Raw genomic sequence first — 20,297 nt, forward strand, 5'->3', positions numbered from 1 at the left:
AGATCTTGGGTCAGTTCCCAGCTGTGCCCAGTGTCCCTTTGTCAGGCCTGAAGAGAAACACTTTCAGTGCTAAGGAGGAAAAGAAAAATTATCCGAACGAACTAGTGGAACCCAGGAGCATGTCACTGGTCTGCCAGGGAGCTTTGAATCAGGACTGCTGACACAGCTTCTCCTGGGCATTTTGCCCTCTATACAATGAGGATCATAGCACTGCTGTGCCACACAGAGGCACTGTGCAGCTAAACGTGTCAGCGACTGTACGGTAATGGGGCCGGAGACATCCCTGAGCTGGCTACAGCTGGCAGGACGGTGAGACAGGACATTAGTGGAGTGTCTCCACAAACAGAAGGTTTGTTCCAGTTTACATAGAAACCACTCGGGATGGAGGGGTTCGCTGTGGGCGCTGGTAGATCTGGAGGGGGCACTGGTAGATCTGGTGGGGTTTGCTGGTAGATCTCTTTGGCTTCAAGAAGGTATTTGACAACCCACCGTGACAGGGTGTGGAGATCCGCACTCGGCTACAGCCATGAAGGGATTATGGGGCAGAGTCGCTACCTCCCCAGCTGAAGCAGTTGGGATAGAGATCACAGGCCAGACAGAGAGCTGGCTGCTAGAGAGGCAGAGAGAGGGCTGTGCTGATCTGTGGCAGACAGGCAGAACGCTGCCCGGAGAGCAGGACCAGCAGCCTCTGAGGACTGGGCTCAAACTGCTGTGGGGAGCAGAGCTCCTCAGCCTATACCCCTTCTCTTGTGCTCCAAGAGCTAAAGGAAAATGGGGCTCCTAGGGCCGAGTCAGCAAGTCTGGGAGAATGTGACAAGTGGGGTTGGACTGGGAGGCAAGGTGAGCAAGGTCCGGGAGAGCTGGTGGCTTCCCAGGCACTGAGGCCAGGGGAGGGGCTGAGTCCCCACCCCCTCCACTGGATCAGTGTTGCGATGGAATGGAATGGGCTGCAGGGATCTCTGCAGTGCTACTGTAGATTCCAACAGTGTACCGGACTGAACTGCATTGCATAAGGTGTATGGCGTAGCCTAGGGTATTTGGGACCCCATTGTGCTAATACACTGTATGTTGAACTAGGCAATCCTAGGGGTCTCCCAATGAAATTAATTGGCAGCAGGTTTAAAACAAACAAAAGGAAGTATTTCTTCACACAATGCAGTCAACCTGTGTAACTCCTTGCCAGAGGATGTTGTGAAGATCAAGACTATAACAGGGTTCAAAAAAGAACTAGATACATTCAATGGCTATTAGCCAAGATGGGCAGGGATGGTGTCCCTAGTCTCTGTTTGCCAGAAGCTGGGAATGAGTGACAGGGGATGGATCACTTGATGTTACCTGTTCTCTTCATTCCCTCTGGGGCACCTGGCATTGGCCACAGTCAGAAGACAGGGTACTGAGCTAGATGGACCTTTGGTCTGACCCAGTATGGCCATTCTTATGTTCTTATCCTGTAGCAATATTGTCACCCAAATAGTAAAAGTCAGGGCTGTAAGTGTGGCGGGAGAATCGCAGAGGCCCTGCATCGGGTCATACTGGCAGCCAGACAGAGCTGGACACAGTGAATGTTGATTTGCACTAGATTGGACTGGAGCTCCTAATGAGCGGTTTCAAAGCAGGTTCTCTGCCCAGACACGACCTAGTTCTGGGTGGTGCGCTCTGGACACAGAACGAAGGGCCTGTCTAGGGGCTCTGAAGTCAAAAGTCAGGACATAGAGAAAGGAATGAGCTGGACTCAGATGGGCCAGCCTATGTGCCTCTGAGAAATGCTGCCTGCTTGGCTTTTTCCCATCCCAGCCTCTCACTCCCTAGCCCAGCCAAGGACGGGGCCCTGGGTCCAGCCCGTGGGGAAGAGGGGATGAATCAGGCAGGAGCAGCATTGATGGGCTAAAGAGCCCCACTGATCTTCCGGAGAGGAGAAAGGGGACTGCAGTATGGGAGGGGGTCTCTGTTGAGGACAGCACCTGTACCGCAGGCTTGGGGTCCTGCTCTGCCTTAGGCTGGGAGGTCTGAAGCAGGCAGCGCCTGGGCCCGTCCTAGTGGCCACACACAGCAGGCATGTCATGTTGGTTGGCTGCACTGCCAGGAGGGGAGTGGGCAGAGGAGAGGGGGATGAGGAATCAACCGGACTTCGGAGATCCGGTTCAGGGCTGGCCAGGGCTGGGGTTCGCATGCTGTCTGCTTGTCCTCGAGGGCGGGGCCACTCCCTGCCATCTCCCTCTCACTGACTGTAGCAATGGCATGTGTCGGGTGGGCACCCTTCCCCACCAAGCAGAGGGGCCTTGGGCAGGGACAGTACTGGCCATGGGAGCCCATAGCTCTCCAGGTACCAGCTGGCGAGCCCAGCTGGTGGGCTGCGTGAGTGAGTGAAGGAGGGAGCATCCGGCAAGGAGCCGGCATGCCCGGGGCAGGAAAGCGCTGCTGGCTGAAGCTAGCTGTGAGCTGGAAGAAATGCTTAGAGATATTGAGGAGCAGGAGCCATGGGTGAGCCGAGCCCCCAGCGCGGTGTGTGGGGGTGGGGGACTGATTACTGTACAATAGCAGACTGGAAAATCTTTCGTATGTGGAACTGAATCTGTGGGGATCTGTGCGACGGGGTGGAGCCCTGCTGGCATCTATGGCTGCTGGAGTTTAATCAGTTCAGTTTAAATTAGTGTCCAGAGCAGATTTTCTCCTGGTTTCAGGAAAGCAAGCTGGGGTCCGAAGGGTCCACACAAACCGAGCAAGTCGGCATACAGCAGTCATGGACCGGGCTAGGCCTGTTCCCATTCCCAGGGGCAGGACTGCATGCCCTCTGCTGATCCCCCTCGCCCTCTTGCACGGCCTGGGAAACCTGGAAGGGAGGCTGCTAGCTCTCGGGGCAGGCCCCCACTGGAGGAGCCCTGCCCTTCATGTGGGCCTGGTTGTTCAGGGCGTTGTCCAGAGCATGTCACAGAATTGGCACTGAAGCCCAGAGCCAGAGGGGACTATGGAGATGTGGGAAGAATCAGTTGTTTTTCAAACCCTGTTAAAGGGGAGCAGGGTGGAAGGTGACTGCGGACCCTGCCATCCTGGTGGGTGGGGAAGGAGCAGGAGGGAGCTCTCCCAAGGGCACTGGCTATAGGAGGAGGTGCGCCCGTGAAGTACATTGGGAGTCCATGCAGCGAGAGCCAGGCCGCAGCGGGAGCCTGCTAGAGCAGGGAGGCACAATGAGCTGCTGGGGCTGGCTGGGCAGGGATGGCCTCGCCTGTGTAAACACCCCATGTGTCTGTGGCAAGGCCACAGGAGTAGGGAATGGAAAGGTGGGAGCCAGGAGATGCTGGGGCTGTTGGTCAGCACCTGCTAACACCCTGGAGAGAGCCGTCGAGCTGAGACTGACGACTGGCCTGGAGACAGCAGCTCTGACAGGACCCAGCAGAGCTTTTCACCTGGAATGGATTGTGCCAGAGGAACCTGACCTCTGCTGAGCAGCGTAGGGCCAGGGGAATGCAGAGGTGCCATCCAGCTCAGCTCCCCGAAAGCTCCCCACACACCACAGAGACCAGTGAGCCTCTGGCACCGTTCCCACCCCGGCTGTGACCAGTGCACAGGGCCTGACAGAACACTAGAGGGGGGGCCACGTGTGCCTCCGGGGAGGGGGGAAGGCTGGGAAATCCCTGTCCGTGGCACACAGTGCCCCTCTGACGCATAGGCACCAACTTCTCCTGGCGCCAGTGGGTGCTCGACCCCCTCGGCCCCGCCCTGACTCCACCCCTTCCCCCCATTCCATCCCCTTCCCCAAAGTCCCCACCCCAACTCCGCCCCCTCCCTGCCCCTATTGGACTCCTTTCCCAAATCCCCACCCCAGCCCCGTCTCTTCCTGCCTCCTCCCCTGAGCGCGCCACGTTCCTGCTCTTCCCACCCACCCCCCCCCCGAGCTTGTTACTCCGCGAAACAGCTGTTTTGCAGCGGCAAGCGCTGGGAGGAGAAACGGGGTTGCGGCATGCTCAGGGGAGGAGGCGGAGGTGAGGTGAGCTGGGGCGGGGAGGGGAGCTCAGCTGTCGGTGGGTGCAGAGCACCCACCAATTTTTCCCCCTGGGTGCTCCAGCCCCGGAGCACCCACAGAGTCAGCGCATATGCTCCGAGGGACAAGCTTCGTGTCCCATGGTCTCCCTGCACCGGCGTGGGGCGGGATGCCCGAGCTTGGGGCTGCTCCTGTGGAAGGGGTGGCTGGACATCCCTTCCTGACCCAAAATGTGGCTGAGCCCTTCCCATCCGCTCCTTCCGGGGCATTGACCAGGGTTGTAGTGGGCATGCTCCCACTTTGTCCAGAGCACAGAGCAGGTGTCGTCTGCTAGAATCCAGTGGGCAAGCGCTACAGAATCAGTTTCCCTGTGATTGAGGGGGCAGTTAATGGATTTCAGTCCTCTCCCCTCCTGGCCCCCTCTGCCCACACTGACCAGCCTGCCAGCCTCCACCACTGCCTGACCCAAACTGTGCCTGCTCCACCCTGGCTTCCTCCGTGTACTTCCAGCATGTGCTATATGAGCCCCTCCAAGCTGTTCTGAGCTCAGCCCGGTGCTGGCAGGGCACTTCAATCCACACTGTGGCTCTGATGCTGCTTTGGGCCGGGGCTCGTGCTCCTGTGCCATATGCCCGCAAAGCAGGTACTGCCTGGGGGACCCTGGTAATTGGTTAATGGAGCCCCTGATCAGTTGCGTTTGCCTGGCTGGCAGGGCAGCAAGCAGGCTCCTGTCCAGCTCGGCAGCAGCCTGGAAGGAACAACATCAAATTAGAAACCCCAGAGTCATTTCTCACACCCTGGTGTGTCACAGCCCCAGCTTTGGGGCTTCCTGCAGACCAGGAAGGGACAACTCCTGAGGGAGGCCCAGGCCTTTGTCAATGGGGCTAACACATGGCAGGCCATCTCCCCCACCCAGCCCAGAGGGGTGTCTGTGTGTTGTGGGAGGGAGGTGTGAGTGTCAGCATGTGTGCACATGTGGTACACACTGGGGTCAGTTCTGTGCCCGCTCTGTCTGCATGCGTGCATCCGTTTCGCCCCAGGTGTGTCTGTAGGTGTAGGGCTGTGTGTCAGGAGCTGTACTGGGCTATGGCGGTGTGTGTCAGGCCATGGGTTGTGGTGATGGAAGGAGGCCCGTGCCCGTTGCGGTGCCAGCTGCACTCGGTTCTCTGCCCCTCTCATGGTCAGCGGCCGATTAGCGGCTCACAAAGTCAATTGTTCAGCTGTGACTGTCTCCTGGGTTACCATAGCTACCATCCTAAGCACATGGCATGTCTCCAGGGCAACGCAGGGGAAGCACGCTCTGTTGCCAGGGTAACCAATATAATTGTAGTGCTTTTAGGAAGCGGGGGGGGGGGTTTAAAGAGAAAAAGGAGGTGACAGCACAAAATTGCTGGCTGGGGCCGTGGGTGGGGAGGGCACCCAGCACACACAGGGCTGGGTGTGGGGCAGAGGTGGGCGGGCGTAAGGCAGCGGGCACGGAGACAGCCCCTGCCCCACTCTGGATGGGGTCCAGGGATGTCCACAGCAGTGGGTGATCAAATGTTCCTCAGCCTCCGGCCCCAAGGGAATCATGAGCCACATGCTGGCACTAGGGGGAGGGGTGCATGCTTTGTGCATGGGGCACTCTGCTCTCTGGGGGGCCTGGGGTACAGCAGGCAGAAGGGTGGGAGTGAAATGGGGTCGCAGGTGTCAGTTGCAGTAGCCGGGGCTCAGCCCGTTTCCTTGTAAAAATCCACCTCAGCAGTGGGCAGCCTGAGCAGGGCAGCTAAGAACCAGTGCCCCCCTCACAGCCTCTAAGGGGGGGGTCCCTGCGGGGCAGGGCTGAGGCACGCCAGCGAGGGGCAAAACGTGAGGCGCATGCTGTCCCTGTCCTGGGGGTGAACAGACACCTTCCTTCCACAGAGTCCTGGACACACCCACAGGTGCACACCCCTCAGCCATGCTGACACACCCAGAGGGGGGCACCTACAGGACACACGCACCCCATACAGACACCCACACAGGACACACCTACAGAACACACCCACTCCAGACTGGCACACCCATGGGCACATACCCCTCGGTCATGATGACACACCCAGCAGGGAGGACCTACAGGACACAAACACACCCAGACAGGCACACCCAGACAGGACACACCTAAAGAACACACACACACACACACACCATACAGGCAAGCACACCCATATGGAACACACCTACAGAACACACACACCCCATACAGGCACACCCAGACGGGACACACCTTCAGGACACACACACACACACACACCGTACAGGCACACCCAGACGGAACACACCTACAGGACAGATGGACCCATACACCTGTACAGACATATACAGCAGGGTGCACACATCCAAACCCCACAACCATGTGCATGCACAGAGTTACCCCCCACACCTCCATAACCAGCAAATGGCAACACTCACACACCACCAAGGGCACAAGCCAACACAGCCGAGCCCCTCCCAGCAGCCAGAGTGTCACTGGGGAAGGACTGTCCTGATTTGTATTTCATCCTAAGAGCAGTAGTGAGAAGGCAGCTTGATCCCCCCAACCCATCCCGCATGCCAGTGGGAAGTACGGGACATGGCTGGGGCACCTTCCAGGCTCGAGCACCAGGGAGCGCTTGGCAAAGCAGGGAGTCAAACAGTGCCTGGGGGCTGTGCAGCAGCTGTTCTGCACTGGCAAAGGGCTGGCACACAGCCTGGGCTGGCCCGGGACCAAATGCCCCTCCCCTGCCCCCCAAGCGAGGACCCTGTTGTGGGGATTCAGCCGGTATTCAGAAAGGGAGCACAGATACACTGGGGCAGGGGAGCATGTGCTCCAGAGAGTGGGGGAGGGTGGAGGGGCCGGGAGAGATTTAGGAACTGGAACGAATGGTCTTATCCCAGGATGGCCTTTATCTGGGACTCCCTTGGAGTGGCGGGCAGGATTTGCCATCTCCCCTTCCGGGGCAGCACAGGGAGCAGCACGTCATCCGGGCAGCAGGGGGGCTGGTTTCTAGCTCCAGTCATCCCCACAGAGTTCCACGTGTTCTTTGACCGGCCATCAGAAAAGCTGGGCATCCCATCAGCCCTCCCCACGCGGAGCAGGGCAGGAACTGGCCGGTGCTCAGTTGGGCTGGAGGGAGGGGCTAGCCGCCAAGAGCCAGCAGCCAATCGGCATCGCACCACTGAGCCCTGGGGAGATCCTCTGGCTCAACACCAGCGTAACCCAAAGGAGTCACTAGGCTGGGCCACCTGGTAACAGCTGGGGAGTTTCAGAGTCCGGGAAGCGAGGATCTCAGCTCATGTGGGGGGGGCCCGAGGAGCATGTACGGGGGACGTCCCCGTGCTGGCTGCCCCCTGAAAAGCCCCGTGCTCCCCCTGGTGGGGTGGGATGGGCCAGGGGCTGGCCTGTGAGCTCAGGGACGGGGTAAAGGGGACTCACGCCGCTGACGTCAGCGGAGTTACTCTAGATTTACACCAGTGTAACTCGGTTATGAATCTGTCCCCTTGCATCTGATGTTACCTTATGGGCTCGGGGAAATGCCCTAATCTGTGAGCAAAATTCTGATCTGATTTACACTGGTGTAAATCTAGAGTGACTCTGCTTACTTTAATGGAGTGATACCTGATTTTCAGGCTCCACCGTAGGAGCCTCAGTCTAACATGGGAACCCTGCATGTGAACACGCGTGTCGGGTCGAGTCAGGGAGCAGCCTTAGCACGAACATGAGCACCCAGGGCCTGGGCTGGGCTGCCCTTCAGGGGCTGACTTGAGAACTTGGGCTCTGAATGGTCAGGTCCGTGCAGGACTGAGAGCCAAAGCCCGAAGCATGAGTGGCTGGCTGTATTTGCCTGTCCCACTCGTGAAGGAGGATGGGGATTGAGAAGGCAGATGGGCCAGTTGTTCTGCCCTGATGGCCTTCCTCTGTCTGTTCAGTGCTCTGGGAAGAGCTCTTGGGGATCTCCAGGGGGTCCCGTCACTCCAGGTGGGCTGGGTCCTACTCCTGTCCACGCACTCTCCCTCTCCCTGTGCCCTCCTTCCTTTTGCCCTCTTCCCCTCCCTGTTCCTCTGGTCTCGGTTTCTTCCCCAGGTCTGGCCTGGCCCCAGAGCTTCCTTGCACACCCCAGGTGTGTTCAGCACTAGATTCTCTGTGGCTCTGCCAGGTGTGGCTGAGGTTAGCTCCAGTCAGGTATGTTACACACTGCACCACCTAGTGGCTGAACAGTACAACACAGCTTAACATCCCATTACAGTTCCTCCTCCTTTCTTTTCTCTTCCCTCCTGGCTTTCTCCACCCTCCTCCTTTGCTAGTTCCTCATTTCTCTCTTCACTTCTCAACCCCTCCTGGCTCTTCTTCTCTCTGTTCCTTTTCCATTGTCTCCACCTCTCCACCCAGTGCTCTCCTCTCTCTTCCCCCGAGCCAACAAGGACCAGCAGGGGCCCGTGCGGTAGTGCTGAGGGGCTGGGGCATGGTCCAGTGCTTGCAGGGAAAATGGAGCCTCTGAGCTGTGGGGCTGAGCTCCCGGAGCTGCCTCCTGCCACAGTAATGAGGCTCAGGGCTTCCCAGGAGAGGGGCCCCGCTTGCCTCTGAGCTCCAGATGGGGGACGTTTTTTCAAAGAAAAGATTTTTCATCAGAAAAACGAGTTCTCATTGAAAATAGCAGATTTCATGGAAAAAATTTACTTTCAATGAAAAATATCGGGGCGCTTTCAGTCATCATCATCCCCCCAAAAAGCCCCAAACAACCCTGGATGGTTTGGGTGGGGATTGGGCAACTGAAAACCAAATTTTCTTTTTCTTTTTTTTTTACAAGACCCCAACATTTGCCACCAAAAAAAAACAAAAAACCTCATACCCCCGGCAGCTCTGGACTGGGCACCTCCTAGGATTGACCGAGCCAGCTGATGCTTAGCTGTGCTGCCAGCTGTCGCGGCTCTGTTAGGACACTCGGGATATGTGACGTTGGTCTCAGACCCCAGCTCCTGGCGTCCTGTGACTGCGTATCTCAGTTTTTGTTCCAAAACAACATCTCTAATTCTCGCGGTGGCAGAGAAAGACCTGAAAGCCCGGCCCCATGATGCCCCAGAGCCACAAAGAACCTGAGCGCTAGGATTTTTATTTTAGATCTCACACTTTTTAAGCCAGTCCCATGATACTTTGGGGGCTGGCTACTGATGTTGGCGGTTGGCAGGGCTCAGGCCAAGGTGTCAAGGGGGGTTAGACGCCAATGAAAGTCGATGCGAGTTGGGTACCAGATCCCTTAGGACCCTTTGGAACTCCTGGCCTTAAACTGTTAAGCCAGTACAGTTATGTGGGGCTTGTATGTCCCTAGAGATAAATGGTTCTGCACACTGTGCCAGGAAAGGCTCTGCTGGGCTTAGCACCATGGCACAGGCCTGCCCTCTGCCCTCCATCCAGCCCAGGAGCCTGGAGCTGAGCAGACCCAGTCTCTGCACCGTGCAGGGAGAGAGGTGTAGCAGCCTGGGAGTGGCAGGTGCATAGAACATGGCAGATCCAAGGGCTGCTGGTGCCTTATCCAGTCTGGGAACAGGGAGGGGATGTGGCAGGGACTGAAAGACAATCCCTCAGTTGCTGGCAGGTTCCTAGGAGCGCGGGGTCACACATGGATGCCCGCATGGCCTGAGGGGTTGTGAGGTTCTTCTCTGCACACTGCAGGGGTGAGCTGGATGATCAGAAGGTGGGATCCTCATCTCTAGATCACTGACTACACTGAGAAAGGAAGGAAGGAGATGGGAAGGAGAGTTTTCCTCAGGGTTCCCACAGCATCCAAGCAATCGGCCAGATGGATTGTGTCCGCCTTCCTCTGTGGCATCCCTGATTGGCCAGAGCTAGAGATAGGCCACCCAGGCCAGTGCTCTGAGGAGTTCCAGAGAATCCTCTCCCTTGCTGCCTGGCTGGTGTGTCCTGGTCACGTAACCGACCACCAGATTTGGGCTCAAGAAGGGAGGTGATGCCAGGGTGATGGGGTAAAACCAAGCGAAGGCTGACTGCGAGGAGACGCCCCTTCCTGGGAGCTGGGGTGTGTGTGTGTGTGATTTCTACCTGGCCAGGAAAAGCCCTTGTGTAGGGGGTGCCCTGGAGTGGGGAGGTGCTGGTCCCCTGTGCAGACACTAGGAAGGTGTGGGTCACCCAGCTGCCCATGGTGTAGGGGAAGGGGTAGCCACTGCCAGGGGGAAGCACCAGATCTCGGCTCCATGGCTGGCATGGGCTGGGTGCACTGGGGCAGCATGCTCAGCCCCGGAGGGAGGGGGTCACCTGCCAGGGCACAGCAATGACCCAGCCAGCCACACGTGGCCCAGGGCAAGCTGGGGTGGGAAGGCTGGAGGGGTGGGAGTGTCCTCAGGACAGCCAGTGCCAGCCTTTGCCACCCCGATCTCTGTGGAGGGACACCAGGGAGAACAAGAAGGGCCAGAGCCTGCGTGGCCCCTGGGCAGCACGTGCCTGGAGCTGGATTTCAGACGCGTGAGGCTGGGATTCGGACTCTGGATGGTCCTGTCCTCTGTCCATCCCTGTGGGGCTTTCCACACCAACACCCACCCCAAGTGTAATGGGATGCTAAACTGCAGTACACTGTTTAGCCCCTAGGGGGTCCTGTGCATAAAGTACCTTATTTAAGCCAACCTGGGCCATAGCTGGGCATGAAAGGCACTGATGCTGAGCACAGCTGGGGTGGCTCAGCGAGAACTGGGACAGTCCGGAGCTGGTACCAGGCCATGCCAACGGGGAACAGTGCCTCCTCCATTCACCAGCGTGTCGCTGTTTGTGGTTTGCCAGAGGATCAGGTCTCGCCCAGCTGATCTCAGTGCCCCTGGGCAGAAGGTGGGCTCCCCAGGGAGGGAGGGGGACCCTGGCAGTCCAAGCCCTCGCCCTTCCTTCGGGTATAGAGGAGCGTGGAGATACTGCAGGTGACAAGCTGGAACCGGGGCTCGTAAAAATTCCCCTCGGTGTCAGTTTGACTAATTTGTTAGTCTTACCGCTGGCAGGATCCGCTGGGCCCGGCCCAGGCCCTGGCCATAAAACTAATGTAGTGAGGCAGCAGCCCGGCGTAATGAGGGGTACGGCTCACCGCCTGGAACAGGCATTAGCTTTATGAACCGGGGGGTAATTGAAAGGAAATATTTGTCATTGGGCTCCGGCAGAGGAGAAGTTCACAGGAAACTTTGAGGCTGCTGCTGCCTTGGCCCTGGCCTGCCAGGTCGCCTGCCCACCCAGATGTGCAGGAGGCCCGTGCAGGTGGGTGGTTGGAGAAGGGCACCCAGGGGCACTTGTGTCTAAACAGCCACTTCACAGCCCTCCTGTCACTTAGCTCCGTCATGCTGCAAACCCATTCCCAGCCTGTGTCTCTCCCTCGGAGGGGCTCAGCAGAGGCTCCAGGGGCATGAGCAGCTAGTGGTGCTGATTTATGACCGGTCTCCACTGACACCCCCAGCCCTACCTATGCAGCTAATGCCGGACCTGCAACCCTCCACACTATCCCAGTCTACTCCTGCACCCCCCTAGCCTACAGTTCCCCAGCTAGCCCAGTCCTGACATCCCCTCCCCGCCCAGCTCTGCCAGGGCCTCTCAAGCCCAATCCATAGCACCTTGGGTTTGTCACCTTTTCAGTCTTGTAATGCAGGAAAAGAGCCACAACCCAAAGCTGGAGCTGGTCTGGAAGCCCAATTAGAAACCCAGCAGGGTCAGGGCCTGATGCTCTGAGGTCAAGCCGGGAGCCCTTTCTCTGATCTTCCACCGCTATTATCAATCAGCCAAAATCCACCCCCCAGAGTAAATCCACTGCACTCTCCAATGGTATCTGAGCCCCCAATTTGCCCAGCCACCTCCCCCTTTCTGGGCTGATCTTCCACATCGGCTGCAAGTACTCAAACCAGCCTCCAAGCAGGTAGCCGACTGCAGTGTGGCCCGCGCGGCTGCGTGCGATTGTGAAGTAGTGGACTTGTCGTGTGGTTGTGTCAGGCGGGGCAGGTGAGATGATGGATGGGAGATGTCAGCATCCTTTCATCTGTCATTCTGACGAGGCCAAGGAAAGTTAATTGACTTTAATAGCCAGCAAATGACATCAACAACTTCTCCTAATACGCAAATCAGTTAGCGAGATGGTTTGGCAGGAGCGGGGCTGCTGGGTTCCTTGAGCAGCAATGAGCGAGCAGTGCAGGCAGCCAGACAGGCAATGTGGAGAGCAGCATTTGTCCAAGGATTCCTGCTGCGAAATGCAGCCACCTCTGGGGTGAACAGCGGCAGCCTTCCCACAGCACTGCTTCCCTTCTTGACACTTTAGATGGCATGTTGCCTCTGGGCAGGGGTGGGATTAGACCAGCAGACTGTCCCCCATCTCCCACAGAGGGGACTGAGAACCCTAATAGGGCAGGGTTCACTCCCTGGGAGAAGAGGCAGAGGGGTCAGCCTCCAAACCTGTGGATCTCCTAAGATTCATATGGCTCTTGGCAGACAAGTGCCTAGTGGCCCTGGGTCCTCGGCTTGAAGCCACCCCTGTTCTGGAGCTTCCTGTGTACACACTGTTCAGCTGAGAGGGGAAACTCGCCTGGTCTGTTTCACGTTTGTCCCTGGTCAGTTTCACCTCTGGCGCCCCTTCCACTTGGTGGAGCGGGTTGAAAAAAATCTTCCTGCCCCAAAATGGGGTTTAACTGGGGTTTCCTTGCAGGACAATGTAAGTTTTGGTGACATTTTTCATTTTGTTTTTCAAAAGCCCCGAATGTTGGGATGGGGGGGACTACCCCCCCTTTTCTACTGTCCATGGTTGGACCCAGTCTAGCGCTAGCACAAAGCTGCTGCATTGGAGCTTCCAGCACCTCAAGGGACCATCTAGAACTGAGAAGCAGAGACCGGCCTTACCCAGCCCCCAATGTGCCAAGCCATGGGCCCACGCACCACAGCCGTCAGCAGGGCCAAACCCTGGTCTTTCAGCCCCTTGGGTTAAAGCACAAGGCCTGCTGGCTGTGAGCCACCTGATCTAGCCTCTGCAACCAGCCACTAGCGGGTGCCCTGGTCCTGGCAGCACACACATGCTCCCAAGCTTGCAGGCGGCTGAGATCTGGATCTAAGGTGCTTTTGATTCAGCAGCACGTTCATAGTATAGTTTATTGTCAAGGTTCCTCCCCCACTCTCAACTCTAGGGTACAGATGTGGGGACCTGCATGAAAAACCTCCTAAGCTTATCTTTACCAGCTTAGGTCAAAACTTCCCCAAGGTACAAAATATTCCACCCTTTTGTCCTTGGATTGGCCGCTACCACCACCAAACAAATACTGGTTACTGGGGAAGAGCTGTTTGGATACGTCTTTCCCCCCAAAATACTTCCCAAAACCTTGCACCCCACTTCCTGGACAAGGTTTGGTAAAAAGCCTCACCAATTTGCCTAGGTGACTACAGACCCAGACCCTTGGATCTTAAGAGCAATGAACAATCCTCCCAACACTTGCACCCCCCCTTTCCAGGGAAATGTTGGATAAAAAGCCTCACCAGTTTGCATAGGTGACCACAGACCCAAACCCTTGGATCTGAGAACAATGAAAAAGCATTCAGTTTTCTTACAAAAAGACTTTTAATAAATAGAAATAAAAAAAAATCCCCCCTGTAAAGTCAGGATGGTAGATACCTTACAGGGTAATTAGATTCAAAACATAGAGAACCCCTCTAGGCAAAAACCTTAAGTTACAAAAAAGATACACAGACAGAAATAGTTATTCTATTCAGCACAATTCTTTTCTCAGCCATTTAAAGAAATCATAATCTAACACGTACCTAGCTAGATTACTTACTAAAAGTTCTAAGGCTTCATTCCTGGTCTATCCCCGGCAAAGACAAAATATAGACAGACACACATACCCTTTGTTTCTCTCCCTCCTCCCAGCTTTTGAAAGTATCTTGTCTCCTCATTGGTCATTTTGGTCAGGTGCCAGCGAGGTTACCTTTAGCTTCTTAACCCTTTACAGGTGAGAGGAGATTTCCTCTGGCCAGGAGGGATTTTAAAGGGGTTTACCCTTCCCTTTATATTTATGACATTTATAAACTCCGTATTCTGAGCCGGCGGGGTCCTTGGAAACTAGGCAGGCGTGCGCTGTGGGGAGCGCCCAGACTGGAGAACAGGCAGTGGAGTAGATCACCTAAGTCTCTCCCTGTTTTGCCATCTCCATGGGAGCATGGTCTCTTTCGGGCTGGCTGGGTGGATAGCACCACCAGGCCCAGCTCACTTCACAGGGGCTGCACTGGGTGTGTTTAACAAACAGCTTGGGAGACCTGGACTGAATGCTCTGTGTGAGACAAGGGTGGCAGTTCTGTTTGGGCGAAGTGCTGGGAAAGCTGGAGCTGCAAAGAGCAGCCCTGGAATTGGATCTGGACCTGAATCTCCCCCAAGTCTGTGGGGTTTGCTCCCTTAGTCTGGGCACATCCCTGTAGCTGTCGCGGAGCCATGGAGAGCAGCCGTGGGGTCAAAAGGTGTTTATAGGCAGACACTGAGCTGTGTGCTGCCATGCCCTGAGAACCCGGCTTTGCTGTGTCCCCCAGGGTATCGCCTGGCCATGTACAGTTGTAATTGGCCTCACCACCCACTGAACCACAATTAAATAGGAACAAATGCCTGAGACACTGTCTCCCCTTACCACCACCCATGGGGGTCACTGAGTGCAGAACACAAGGCAAGCAAGAGCAGGTATCACTGTCTCTCTTTTGTAGTGTCCCCCGGTTCATACTGCCGGGCCAGGCCCCTGCTGCCTCTAACTGGCAGGGTCACAGTCACAGCCTCAGCACAGAGGTTGGTTAGCAGCTAGCACTTAGCAGGCTTCCCCTTCACCCCTCTCCTTGTTAGCCCTAACACTCACCAGCTACCAGCTATGGCCTTATGGGCACAATCCAGGCTGTGGGCTTTTCCCCCACAGCTCTGTGCTGACGTGGGGAATCATGAGATGGCTGGAGCCCATCCCCAGCAGCAAGACCAGAGGGGTAGGAAACTCCTTGCTGTCAGATCCGCCAGCTGGGCACGGGACCTCCCCGTTGGGAGCTCCCCTTCAGCAGCTTGGGGCCTATGGCCAGGACAGCCTGCCGTGGCACCAGCAGCCTGGCCTCGGTTCCTTTGGGACAGGTGGTGGGGTCACCTCCTGTGTGCATGCTTTACCAGCAGCCTTTCCAGGGTGAGGGTGCAGAGGCCTGCCTGTGATGGAGAGCCCCTGAGAGCAACCGGGCTAGGGGACAGCCGCCCAGCGCTGGAGTGAACCGCTCCAGGATGGTCTAGGCTGGGCTGCTGATGCAGTTCCACCTGCTGCCACGTGGGGCAGCAGGGCGCCAGGCTCAGGGGGACCCTGTGCTCCCTGGCCAGAGAGGGCACTAGTGAGCGATGCCAAGACTCCCTCCCCCAGGGCGGCGTCGCCCAGGGAGTCCTACTGATGGGAGCAGAGCCGCCCCCTAGTGACCCCGCTGGCTGGGTGCCCGAGTGCCCGGGCGCTGGTGGCAGGACTGGTCCTGAGGTTGCTGGCTCCTCATACAGATGGGAGGTGTCACCCTCTCCCCACGGCTGCGCCCCCATCAGTGATCTGCCCTCCCCCTCTCTCCTGCCCCAGCTCCTTGGCCCCCAGCGAAGCGGCCAGGCTGGGGGCTGTGGGAAGGCCAGGCCCTGATGAAGTTAGTCATTATCACCCTTAATTCCTCCACTAATCCCTGCGATCTGGGGAGAGTTTAGCACTGCTGTTCTCTGGCTGCCTGTGGGGAGGGCGGCTTTGCGTCGGGACGAGAGCCAGCGCCTTAGATCCAGCTGGGCCGGGGGTGGGGGTGGGGATGGCTAGCCGGAGATCCTGCTTTGCCATGCTGCATTGGGGGGGCGGAGCTGACACTCCCACCGCTCCTCCCCCATGTTGGGTGCTGTTCCTCACCCCCACCCTATTGTCCTCGCTGGACAGAGTCACTGACCCAGCTCCTCTACCTGCTCCATGGACTGGCCCCTGCCCTCCAGAGAGGGGAGTGGGTGGGGCACAGCACAGGGCCCGGCCGCTCAGTCCTGCAGTGCATTAGTCGGGTAAGTTGCTCGGCAGAGGCGGAGGTGGGAAATATTCTTGCTGTTCCCCCTCTAGAGGGGCTGTTGGTAGGTGTGATCTGACACCCTCCCCCTCACCACCCACCCACACACCCATGCCTGCCTGGTTCCGAGGCCAATCCTCAGGCAGGTTCTCTGGCCAGTGTCTCTTTTTGGTCTCTGCCCCAGGACACCCTGCCTATCCCTCCATCCCAGCAAGAGGCTCCAATCCCATGCGCAGCACATCTGTCCCTTCAGTGTCCCTGGCGTAGAGCTTGCAGAAGCTTGCCCCATTCCCTGTGTCTCTGCTCTGGCCCCTGTGAAGTCAATGGGACATTTGCCATTCAGTGGAGCTGGGATATCAGCGTTCATCCCAGCTAGGCCCACAGATCCAGGGCCAGCTTCCTGATGACTGAGCTTGGGGTATCTTTCTTTCTCCCTGATACTAACACTCCCCACCTGGGCCAGTCATGTGGAAATCCCTAACTGGACAGCTGTGCCCGCTTGGAACAGATCACGCTAGTGGCTCCTGCTTCCATGTGTCCAGCCGGTAGCCACTCTCCATCCTCTCCCTCCTCCCCCAGCCAGTAGCCCATCCATGCCTGCAGACTCTAACCATGCTGCTCCTTGTTTTGTTTTGCAGATGAATCGCCCCATCCAGGTGAAGCCAGCGGACAGCGAGGGCCGAGGAGGTAGTTGTCTTTTGAATACATACCCATGTGTCTTGGCTGGCTGCTTTTGCTGGGTTAGCTGCTTGCACAGTGCAGAGAAGGGCGAGGACTCGCTATGCTCTTCTATTCCATCCTTCTCCCTCCTGGGGCATTTGCCTATAGCAAAGGGCCATGGAGAGCAGGGAGAAGGGATTTCACTTGCCTGCAGTGATTAAAAACCCTTCAGAGCCCATGCTTCTGGCTCTGACAATTTGTGGTGCCTATAAAGCACATGGGAGGTGGTTTATCATATAAGGAACTGCTTAGGCACTCTAGGGAATATCTATCATCTATCTTGCATAATGACAGGTTTCAGAGTAACAGCCGTGTTAGTCTGTATTCGCAAAAAGAAAAGGAGTACTTGTGGCACCTTAGAGACTAACCAATTTATTTGAGCATATTTGAGCATCCGATGAAGTGAGCTGTAGCTCACGAAAGCTTATGCTCAAATAAATTGGTTAGTCTCTAAGGTGCCACAAGTACTCCTTTTCTTTTATCATCTATCTATCTGTCTATCTATCCCCATACACCCCTTCTAGCTAATCTATCTATCAGTGGGGGCGGGGGGTCTGGGTATCAGGGGATCCAGATGCATGGGGGTTAGACAAAAGGGGGGCAGGTCTCCGTACAGTGACCCCTCCTCCCACGGCTGAGGAGCAATGGGGGCAGGAAGCAGGGGAGAGGATGTGGAGCTTCCTGCAGGCAGAGAAGATTTCTGGGGTTGGGTTTGACCTGGCCCTGGCCTGGCTGCTCTGGGCAGGGGAAAAGAAAGCCCCATCCTCCCCCACCCCCAGTCCAACTGGAACTAGCATCTGAGCCCAGCGCAAGATAGGAGCCACCAGCTAGAATGTCCCCAGCCTCCCCCCATCCCCCGCAGTGATTTACCTCTCTGCTGGCTGCTCCGGGCACCCAAAATGATGCACCCACACTGACGGAGAGGGCTGTGTGACCATTCTTGCAGTTTCCCTTTGCTTGCCCATCATTTTCTGCAGGGGAGCAAAGAAACCTGGGGGGGGACATGAGTGCAGCATGCGCACAGTGGTGCAGAATTCCCGCAGGAGTACATGGTGCTGGGCATGTACAGACACAGAACAGACGGTCCCCGCTCCAAGGAGCTGCCCAGCAAAGTAAAGAACGAAGTCCATTAGCTGGGACTTGGTAGCAGACTCATTAACCTATCTGTGATCCGCATGCTAGAGGAAGACAGAGACCCATTGCAGTAGCCGAGGCGATACCAGCTAGCACGCATGTGTTCTGTAACCGGGGGCAGTTTGCCTGGCCTTCTGCTCTCATCTGCCCTCATAAAATGGAGCCAGCTAGTAGCTGCATCTGTCGGTAGCTTCCCCTGAAGGGGCCTGGGCTTGGATGGCCCTGGAATAGAGAGTACACTTACAAAGACAAATTGGAGGATTGGGCCAAAAGAAATCTGATGAGGTTCAATAAGGATAAGTGCAGGGTCCTGCACTTAGGATGGAAGAATCCAATGCACCGCTACAGACTACGGACCGAATGGCTAGGCAGCAGTTCTGCGGAAAAGGACCTAGGGGTGACAGTGGACGAGAAGCTGGATATGAGTCAACAGTGTGCCCTTGTTGCCAAGAAGGCCAATGGCATTTTGGGATGTATAAGTAGGGGCATAGCGAGCAGATCGAGGGATGTGATCGTTCCCCTCTATTCGACACTGGTGAGGCCTCATCTGGAGTACTGTGTCCAGTTTTGGGCCCCACACTACAAGAAGGATGTGGATAAATTGGAGAGAGTCCAGCGAAGGGCAACAAAAATGATTAGGAGTCTGGAACACATGACTTATGAGGAGAGGCTGAGGGAACTGGGATTGTTTAGTCTGCAGAAGAGAAGAATGAGGGGGGATTTGATAGCTGCTTTCAACTACCTGAGAGGTGGTTCCAGAGAGGATGGTTCTAGACTATTCTCAGTGGTAGAAGAGGACAGGACAAGGAGTAATGGTCTCAAGTTGCAGTGGGGGAGGTTTAGGTTGGATATTAGGAAAAACTTTTTCACTAAGAGGGTGGTGAAACACTGGAATGCATTACCTAGGGAGGTGGTAGAATCTCCTTCCTTAAAAGTTTTTAAGGTCAGGCTTGACAAAGCCCTGGCTGGGATGATTTAATTGGGGATTGGTCCTGCTTTGAGCAGGGGGTTGGACTAGATGACCTCCTGAAGTCCCTTCCAACCCTGATATTCTATGATTCTATGCTAAAGTTTGTGGATGATACCGAGCTGGGAGGGGTTGTAAGTGCTTTGGAGGATAGGATTAAAATTCAAAATGATCTGGACAAACTGGAGAAATGGTCTGAAGTAAATAGGATGAAATTCAATAAGGACAAATGCAAAGTACTCCACTTAGGAAGGAACAATCAGTTACCCCCATACAAAATGGGAAATGACTGCCTAGGAAGGAGTACTGCGGAAAGGGATCTGGGAGTAATAGTGGATCACAAGCTAAATATGAGTCAACAGTGTAACGCTGTTGCAAAAAAACCCAAACATCACTCTGGAGGAATGTTGTAAGCAAGACACAAGAAGTAATTCTTCTGCTTTACTCTGCACTGATCAGGCCTCAACTGGAGTGTTGTGTACAGTTCTGGGCACCACATTTCAGGAAAGATGTGGATAAATTAGAGAAAGTCCAGAGAAGAGCAACAAAAATGATTAAAGGTCTAGAAAACATGACCTATGAGGGAAGATTGAAAAAATTGGGTTTGTTTAGTCTGGAAAAGAGAAGACTGAGAGGGGACATGATAACAGTTTTCAAGTACGGAAAAGGTTGTTACAAGGAGGAGGGAGAAAAATTGTTCTTCTTAACCTCTGAGGATAGGACAAGAAGCAATGGGCTTAAATTGCAGTAAGGTTTAGGTTGGACATTAGGAAAAACTTCCTAACTGTCAAGGTAGTTAAGCACTGGAATAAATTGGCCAGGGAGGTTGTGGAATCTCCATCATTGGGGATTTTTAAGAGCAGGTTGGACAAACACTTGTTAGGAATGGTCTAGATAATACTTAGTCCTGCCTTGAGTGCAGGGAGCTGGACTAGATGATCTCTTGAGGTCCCTTCTAGTCCTATGATTCTATGATTCTATGCCCTTAGAGACGTCTGCCCCTAGGGTCAGGTGGGTGTGACTGGCCACAGGACTGGGCCTGGCATGGAGGCTTAGAGCAACTTTGGGGTTCATTTTGCTTGACCAGGAGGTTGCTTGAACTGACCCCCACTTTATGCCCCAGCACCCTAGCTGGGTGGAGAGCCCCACTGTCTGTGGTGCTTGGGCTGGGCTCCAGGCACCATGGGGCTGACGGCTAGCGAGCAGCACCCAAACGCTGCCTGTGACCTACAGTAGGTGTGTGCTGCAGGTGGCCTGGGGCGTGCACATGTAGAACTCAGCTCAGTAAGAGCTGGGGGAAGCCAGCCTGTGCTGGGGGAACCGAGGGCCAGAGGCTCTCCAGAGGGATTGCTGGGCTAGAGGAGCTAGAGAAGAACTGACCCATAAGAGCTGTGGGAAACTTGTAGGCCCACGTGTGCGCTGAGCCCCATCCCGGTGGGTAAGAGCTCTGTGTACAC

The 20,297-nt window shown here is 56.0% G+C and overlaps 1 protein-coding gene across 11 annotated transcripts in view; it reads left to right on the plus strand.

Annotated features, from left to right (window-relative positions):
- Positions 1 to 20,297, plus strand: part of CELF6 (CUGBP Elav-like family member 6) — a 220,748-nt gene that overhangs the window by 99,115 nt on the left and 101,336 nt on the right. For all 11 annotated transcript variants that reach the window (XR_012641251.1, XM_074965888.1, XM_074965892.1 and 8 more), the window contains exon 3: positions 16,658 to 16,706. Coding sequence is in view for 10 of the 11 variants with exons in the window: in XM_074965888.1 (XP_074821989.1) it covers positions 16,658 to 16,706 (49 nt within the window). In the remaining variant the exon portion in view is untranslated. The remainder of the gene's footprint in view (positions 1 to 16,657; positions 16,707 to 20,297) is intronic.

Source organism: Natator depressus, chromosome 10, assembly GCF_965152275.1.
Source record: "Natator depressus isolate rNatDep1 chromosome 10, rNatDep2.hap1, whole genome shotgun sequence".
Classification (NCBI taxonomy): Eukaryota; Metazoa; Chordata; order Testudines; family Cheloniidae; genus Natator; species Natator depressus.